Here is an 8,638-nt window from a genome sequence, read left to right as displayed (position 1 = left end):
CGGGAAGCATGATTGGATTTGAGCAACAGCAATTACTAACTCAAACTAACAATATTAAACCAACACTCAATACTTAAAGGAATCATGAATTTAGAAATGAATTACTGAAGACTATTAGAACTTCTTATCGCCCTAGCGTCTGTTGATTATTAATTCAATGTCCAATTGTAATATTATTCCTCATACAGATCCAAATTGCCCTACATTGATAACAATAGCTTGACCAAAATAAACTGCTAACTCCGGATTCAACATACTTCTCTAATTAGTTTAACAATCCTTAAGCTAACAGTCCTAGATTTACCATTCAAAATAGTCCTATTTTTATTACAATAAGCACTCAATCACTACACAGAGAACTACCTAACATAACAAAATTATCAAAATAGAACTACGACAGATATTCAGCTTCAGTTTCATTTCACGTTTCCAACAGACAGAGCTACATTGACATAGGCTCGAAATATGTACCTGGTATTGGAATACAAGAAGAAGAAGAAAGATCAGAAGCAGCAAAAATGCGAGCAGCAATACAACGGCAGTTCACAATAGCAATGCACCAAAAGATAACCAGCAGCGACTCAGGAAAAACCAGTTAAAATTCCTAGCAATATCAACAGCAACACAAACAACCAGTAACTGACCCCAAACAGCTTGACAGCAGCCAAATATCAATCAAAACACAAGCAGAAACACCCCCTAGAATTCAGCAACCAAGAAAAACTCGAAAATACAACTCCACAGTTAAAGCTGAAGCTCTTTTCAGTTTCAATAGGGTAGCACTGGTTGAACTAGACTAACTCTTGAAACTCTCCTCCAGTTTTTCAGAATCTTCCCTCCCAATTTTCCAGAAATGTTCCTAACTGATTAAAGACTCTCAAAAGTGATCACTGAAACTTGAAGCAGAGAATTTTAAAACTGCTTATGATTCTCAGGCAATTGGACTACTGGCTGAAATTTTGACAAGTTAATTAAGGTAATGAAACAGTGAAAGATCCCTCCACTCTCTTCCTTCCCGGTCTGTCCAAAAAGAAGAACCAAGACCCCTATTTATACCCAACACTGACCTTGCCAGCTCTCAAGAGCACTTTAGGCAGAATTTTTAAACTAATTCTGCCCATCATCTCTTTTTCAATTCCACTAGTATATATTTTGTTCCCCACTAAACTTCTTTTTATTTATTAATCCCACGCGGGTATAGGCAGCCTATTTTTCTATTCAAAATCCCTTAAACCTTGTGAAATGGTGCCCATGATCCCTTATACAGCCTTCAACCCCCCCACTACTGTTTTAAACTATTTCATTAGTTTAATGGTACTTTAGTACCCTACTGTCAGAATATTCAACTAAGTCATTTGCTTACACGGATTCAATTATCTAAATGAACTGAATTTAAACTCTAAACACCTCAGCTATAACCAATCCAGCCCATCAAATTCCAACAGTGATTCAATCAGAATTGATGCAGCATGAGTCAAATTATTATCAGGTTATTCTAACATTCAAGCATGTAAAACTAATCAACGACACTTATCCAATCGACTAAACGAATTACAACACATACAATCAATAGCAAATAATCAGAATTGAACAGACACACAGGTGAATCGAGTCGTATTGATAGAAACAGGAATTATAATAAAATTTTAACTAATCGACGAAGCTCATTCAAATCGATTATATAGTTTATCATATACTTAACCATGACCAGAAAAAGTTCGACCAAATAAAAGGTCTTTGAAGTAGGACAGAATCAATCGACAAAAAATTGAAAAATCAATAAAACTACACTAAACAGATAAACAGATATAAACAAACACAAAAATGGAACAAACAGGAAAGAAAAAATACCTCAAGAATTTCGGAAAACTGGACGACCCTGACCTGGACTCTGACTCGGACTTTTTGAGGTCGAACGGACCTTAATCGAGTGTTCTCAACTGAGAACACTTCGACTAAGTTCGATTAGACCCCCAAATCATCCTTTAATTTGGACACACTTCAACCTTTGGTTTCTAGGGTTCTTGGGGGTTCGATTTGGGGTTCGAACGGTTCTGGTCTGATTCGAACCAAACCAACGGTGGTTTGGTGACGAGGGAGGTCAGGGAGATGTCTGGTATGAGTTTGGGGCCGGTTGGGGTAGGTTTAGGTTTTGCTCGAATCTTCGATTGAAGATTCGAGAAGCTGGAGGTTGATTCGAGGTAAACGGTTAACGGATCCGTAACGAGGGTGGTTAGGTGCTCTAGGGGTGTTAGTTTCATGTCCAATGACATCATTGCCGCCGGGTTTTAGGCGAAAGTGTGGGGTGGTGGCTCTAGGGTTTCGAGGGGTCATCTCTGAGAGAGATGACTGAACAGGGGTGAGGGGGGTTTGGTCTGGGGCGTGGGGTAAGGGATTAGGGTTATATACGGAGGTGGTGGTTTGATCTTGGCCGTTGGATCAAGCACGATCAACGGCCTGGATCAATTCACTTAAAGGAAACGGTGACGTTTGGTTTAAGTGGGGGGGTTGGCTGGATCCTGGTAACGGGTCGAGTTTGGGAACGGGTAAGGGAGATTGAATCTCAGTCGTTGGATCGATTTAATCCAACGGTCTTGATTAAGAGTGACCAAACGGCGTTGTTTTAAGACATCTCTGGCCAGGCCAACTGGACCTGGTACATGGGTAATTTGGGCCTGATTTTTGCATTGAAATTGGCTCAGTTCCGATTTGGTCCAATTTTCACTCTTTTCTTTTCTTTTTTCTTTCATTTTCTTTTAATTCCTAAAAACCAAAATTCCTAAATTAAATTGTAAAAACAAAATTAACTTAGAAAATACTAATTAACCTTTAACAGTAAATATCGCACCAAAATAAAACATTAATTACAAACAAAATCGGTCACTTGGACATTAAATGCCAAAAATACAAAAATATGTATTTTTCGTGATTTTCTTTATTTAAAAACCAAACTATGGTTAATTAATTCCTAATTGTAGAAATAAAAATCCTAAGGGAACATGCAACGTATTTTTTTTTATTTTAATTAATTAAAGTAGAAATAAACATGCACATACAAAATACAAATAAATCACAAACAACACAAAACCATCTTATTTTGAATTTTTAGGAGTAGTTCTCATAGGGCAAAAATCACGTGCTCACAGCTGTGATGTAAACCAACTTATCAAAATGAACTTCTTGAATAGAAAATCTTGAAATTATGCTCGAAATTAAACTATTGAGCAAGTTACCTCGCAAAACACCATGTTGCGAGTTAATAATAATTGCACATGTAACCATCTCATAAATGCATCTTATATGGTATACATTGCAGGTGAATGGGCCCATATTCACCTTTGATATTTCCAGAATTCATGGGATTCAATCCCAACTTTAGTTGGTCAATTAATTAATGAGAATAAGCAATATAAGAGAATTCGTAAAGAACTTTCTAGTTCTTTAATATTTACCCATGTGAATTCTCTATTATTTTTGCACATCATACCTTAATTGATATGACTAAACCAATTATGTCAACTGAATAAATTATCAATATTGATAAACTTCAGATTTACACCATGACGTGTGCAATTATCAATAAACTCCAAGTTTATTATGATATGAGTTTTTATATCAATAAACATCCACTTTATTGTGGTATTCTTTTATTTGTGTAGTACAAAATGGAGAATAAAGCGGGTAACTTTTCACATACATAGTACTCCGCTACAAGTTGTAGTAATAGAAGATATTAAATCTTTCCTTTATTTATAGTCTCAATATAATCAACCGCTTTCGCGTATACTTTAGAAACTAAATAAGTTTCTTTGAGACTTACTACAATACAATACCTTATTGGTAATCATTTGTGTTTCTCCAAAATAGTAATAATTGGCTCTTCCAGAGCTCTCAATTAATTTGGTACTACCACATATTCATCAACATCCATACGGTGAATATCTCTTTTAAAGAGAAAGTTATACCATTATGGTTATGGTCAAAATTATATGCAAGATTTGTTTCTTGCATCATTGTTGTCCTTTAATAATCACATTACCAACTTATTTTGGCGTACAATAGGTACATGGTCAGTGATCATTCATGCCATAATAATGATATTATTTTCTTATTTCCTCTCAAACCTCATTCTAGAGGTGAGCGTGATATATTCACTATTACTAGCACGTTCATATTCTTCCAAGAATGAATATGTATTCATAAATCACGTGTTGTCACATTCAAATCATGAATGGACCATAATCATCTATATGTGCTTTACAAAATCTCATGTCAAATTGATGACAACTATTACTTTCACAAAGTGAAGGATTATTTTGAGAATCCTTATTGTTCTCATTATCACAATGATGACGATTATAATTTCGTCTATTGTCTCGTCCACATCCATTGATACCTTCACGGTAATAATTTTGTCTTCTTTCAGACTTATCACATATTGCTATCACATTCTCTTAAGGGAATGAGAATGAAGCAAATTCAATGGGACGAGTTTAATTCTGCCCAGAATCATACATGAATTTGATCATGGCAAGGCATAGAAACTTTACCACTCTGGATGGTTGTAATCTCTTTCAAATTCCATTAGAGTTACAATCAAAATTTATCGTCTTCGTTTGTATTTTAAATCAAATTATAGAATAAAAGAGAAAAATACGGTAAAATACATATCTTTACATATCTTAAATCCATAATTTAATCACGAAGGAAGTTCATGGAAAGCTTCTACTCAATTGTTTAGAGTCTCGTGCTGATAACGTGTTATGAAACAATAAAAGAAGAGGAAGAAGAGTATTGCAGAGAAAAGTAGGGAGAGAGAACTCTTATTGATTTTGAGATGAATTACAATGGAATAGAACCCTCTATTTATAGGGAGAGGTTGACTTAGCCACCAAGTAATAAACCCTAGAATCTCTCAGAATATGGACATTCACCATAAATAGAATTCTACTTATAACAAATTATACATTACTTGTAAACTAATAATTGAGGGAGAGAAAGGTGATTGGTGACATTTGCTTTTGAGGAATGTTATATGGCTATGTCTAATAGCCCGTTTGGCCAAACTGCAAAAATCAGCTTATTTTGAGAAGTGTTTTTTTTTTCAAAAGTATTTTTCTCAGAAGTACTTTTGGTGAGAAGCAGTTTGTGTTTGACTAATTAGTTTGAAAAGCACTTTTGAGCAGCAATTAGTGTTTGACCAAACTTTAAAAAACTGTTTATAAGTGTATTTTTCTCAAAAAAGTGCTTCTGGAGACAAGCTACTTTTTTCTGCTTCTCCAAAACTGCTTCTACTTCTCCTCAAAAGCACTTTTTTCCTTCCAAAAGCTTGGCCAAACACCTCAATTTTTGGCCAAAAATACTTTTGACAAAAAAGAAGAATCACTTTTGATCAAAAAGAAGCTTGGCCAAACCGGCTATAAAAGTATTACTCTCACTGTCCCAACGAGAAGAGGCGGAAAAAGATTGAGAGTGTTACCTATTTCTCATGTTATATTTTAAGTAGTAATATTTTTGAGCACATCCAGAAATTAGAAATTGAAAATAATATACATCATCATAAATTGAATGTTTTTTGTCTGTCATAGGTTGAGATGGATTGATCCAACATGTATAAAGCTCATAAGTAGATTTTAACAATAATATATGAGGAGTAATTGAATTATTGACTCATGAAATGGAGGATATTTTGAGCTATTTAACTAACACGACTACACTTTTGGGCCAAAAACGAAATCGATGAAGTGTCTCATTTCAAATAGTTCAGGGCAAAATTGGTCATTTTCCTAAGGAAAAAGGATTGGGTGTCGAGTGAATAATATCGAAATCTAAGGGGCCAAAATAAACATTACGAGCTTCTTCAAACCCAGGGTTTTTCTCCGCCATTTTTTCCCTTGCCAGAATTCGCAGTTCTCGGTGTGTTCAACAATGGCGGAAACAATTAGCGGAGCTCTCCGTGATGGAGCATTTGAAGGAGAACACGCTTCCGCTCTAAGTATAAAGGATACTATCCACACACCTTTCGGTTCCTTCGTCTTCAACCATGTTCTTACGCAACTCATTTCCAACATTCTCGCGGGTAAATCACAGTCTCGGCCAGTTCACTTATTCACCAAATTTATTACATAATTATCAAACTAATAAAAATGTATTATCATCTTTCGATTGATTTAATAATTTGATAAATTATTTGTTTGATAATTCGTACAGAGGTGTTGTGCTGGTCGCTTTATCTCGGCCTCCATCATTCTATGCTGAACTGTTGAAAATTAAAGGTTTCGACGTTCCTTCATCAAGTCAATAGTTAGAATCTTCCTTTTTTATAGTGAGTAAAGTTTTACTATTATTATTAGAATAGAATCAAATGCGTGATTTTTTCAATTATACTGAAATTTGCTCAGGTAAGAGTGTTAGATTGCTATTCGGATCCTCTTGGATGGAAAAACAAGTTGATGGAGAGAAGAACGGTAAAAAATCCGTATGAAGAGACCTTATTGAAAACGAGTTTATGTAAAAACTTGAAAGAACTGGACAAGGTTTTGTCTTCGATTGTTGAACTTGGAAAAGGTAAGGCTTCGTGAATTTTTGTTAATCTGAATTGTTGCGAGGTTAAGGATTAAAATTATGTTGTGCTTTGGTAAATTCAAGCTGATTTTATTTGTTCATGTGATTGTTGCAGAAACTGCTCATGAATAGGGAAAGGGGAGATTTGCAGTTGCAATTGACTCGGTAATGCCAGTTTTGGTTCAGTGAGCCGAGAGTGGATGTTGCTTATGTGACGTTTGGTTGAATTTCACATCTGGATAATGTAATTTGTCGCGAAGATGTGTATGTGTAGTGATCACTAGACAGTGATCAACCAAAACGTAGTTTGTCCTTAGTTTTGGTTAAGGAAGCTTCTTCATCGTGTAGAAATTTTGGTACTGCATTCACGTTGAAGGTTCTCTTCTCTTAGTACTGCAAAATGGGAAGTCTGACTTAGGCAAAAAACACTTACGCGTTTAATCATAAATTACTACAAAAGGATGAAAATTTATTCTATTCATTTCTCTAAAGAATGAAATATCACTCACATAGGGAACATCGTACTATATCGTCAGTATGTTATCGGTTTATTGGTCCTGCTGTCTATGACGGTTAAAACTGTGTGCATGTCTGCTGAGGAAACTTCCTAGATTTTCCTTAGTTTAGTTCGTCTGCTTGCTTTACTGAACAAATCGGGAAATTCTTTTGTCCCTTAGTTAATGCACATTCAGTATTCAGGCACTTTTATCTGAGGAAACTTCTCAAATTTCTTACTTTAACTACTTCGTTACATCCAATACTAAATCGGAGCTATTATTTTGTTTTGTTACAATCTGCGCGCGTTGCCTAGCTTCGCGGTAGTGGCTATACCAGCTGTTGCCAGTTCATATTGTCTCCATCAACTGATCCACTCAAGGTTTCATTGCATTGCCTAGCTTCGCGGTAGTGGCTTGCGTGAGCTTGTGCAGAAACTGATACTTGAAATAGAAAAGCTGTTATCCACTGTTTATTTACTTGTCTTCGCCAAATAGGAGACGAAATGTTACTTTTTCTGTAGGACTTCGCATTTCGATCATGCTTGAATTCAGTCAAAATAATACCACTAGCTCTGTGGAACTGAACTCTGTTTAGAATGCAATGGTCCATAGCAGGTGCACCTGCTTTTGAAACTTCACTGTACCAGAGTAATTCATTTACATTATCATGATGAAGCCTTTGATATACCACAGGTTTACTTTGTTTAACTTCTCAAAAGATTGCTTATAGCTTTTCATTTTCATCTTCATCTTAAATCGGTTTATAAGCTCGAAAATCATGAATATTACTTGTTTCCACTGTTTCTTTTCTCTTTCTTGAGCTGAGAGTTTATCGGAAAGCCTCCCTACCTTTCCAGGGTAGGGGTAAGGAGACCCACTTATTCAGTTGTTGTTAAGCTCGAAAATCATGAGAGTTTTGAGATAGTTCGTGCAGAGGTAGTATATCTAGAGGCTAATAACCAGAAATGATGAACAAAAGGATTAGCCTTAAGCCGAAGTCTTCCAAAGGCTAATCCTTTTGTTCATCATTAACTTGTAAACTTTGGAATTAGATAAGGATGCACATTGTTCGAATATTAGATTTCGAAATATCAATTGCTCACCTTATCTCCTATTTGAAATGTATTAGACAATTTTTTTTGTCACCTGATATGTAATGTTTCCAAGGCCATCAGTTGAATTGGATAGTTTTGGTTTCTTTCTCCTTTAATAGATCATATATCAAATTGAAACCATGTTAATTATTTCAGTATACAACGTTTGGTTATCTTATATATATGGTTGCAATCTCTAGTCCTATAAACTGCATGGTACTTAAAAAATGAAATATATCCAAAACGTAGATTTCAGTTAGAAACAAATTCAAAAATTTAAATTACTAAATGCAACATAAAGTACGAAATTAGTATAAGTATATACTCCTTTTGTTTCAGTTTATGTGAACCTATTTCCTTTTTAGTCCGTTCCAAAAAGAATGATCCTTTTCTAAATTTGGTAACAATTTAGCTTAAACTTACAATTCTACCCTTAATGGGAAGCTTTTATAACCACACAAACACTCTGGGACCCTTTTTGAT

The 8,638-nt window shown here is 35.1% G+C and overlaps 1 protein-coding gene across 1 annotated transcript; it reads left to right on the top strand.

The window, feature by feature from the left end:
• Window positions 1–5,748: 5,748 nt before the first annotated feature.
• LOC107790997 (elongator complex protein 5-like) lies at window positions 5,749–6,965 on the top strand. Its single transcript, XM_075241471.1, has 4 exons — window positions 5,749–6,095; window positions 6,211–6,325; window positions 6,402–6,567; window positions 6,680–6,965. Exons 1-2 carry the CDS (start codon window positions 5,929–5,931, stop codon window positions 6,302–6,304), a joined length of 261 nt encoding a protein of 86 aa, XP_075097572.1. The 5' UTR covers window positions 5,749–5,928; the 3' UTR covers window positions 6,305–6,325; window positions 6,402–6,567; window positions 6,680–6,965.
• The last annotated feature ends 1,673 nt before the right edge of the window (window positions 6,966–8,638 follow it).

Source organism: Nicotiana tabacum, chromosome 3 (genome assembly GCF_000715075.1).
Source record: "Nicotiana tabacum cultivar K326 chromosome 3, ASM71507v2, whole genome shotgun sequence".
Lineage (NCBI taxonomy): Eukaryota > Viridiplantae > Streptophyta > Magnoliopsida > Solanales > Solanaceae > Nicotiana > Nicotiana tabacum.
The sequence above is the reverse complement of the archived record's forward strand: the minus strand, read 5'-3'. Positions and strand labels throughout refer to the sequence as shown.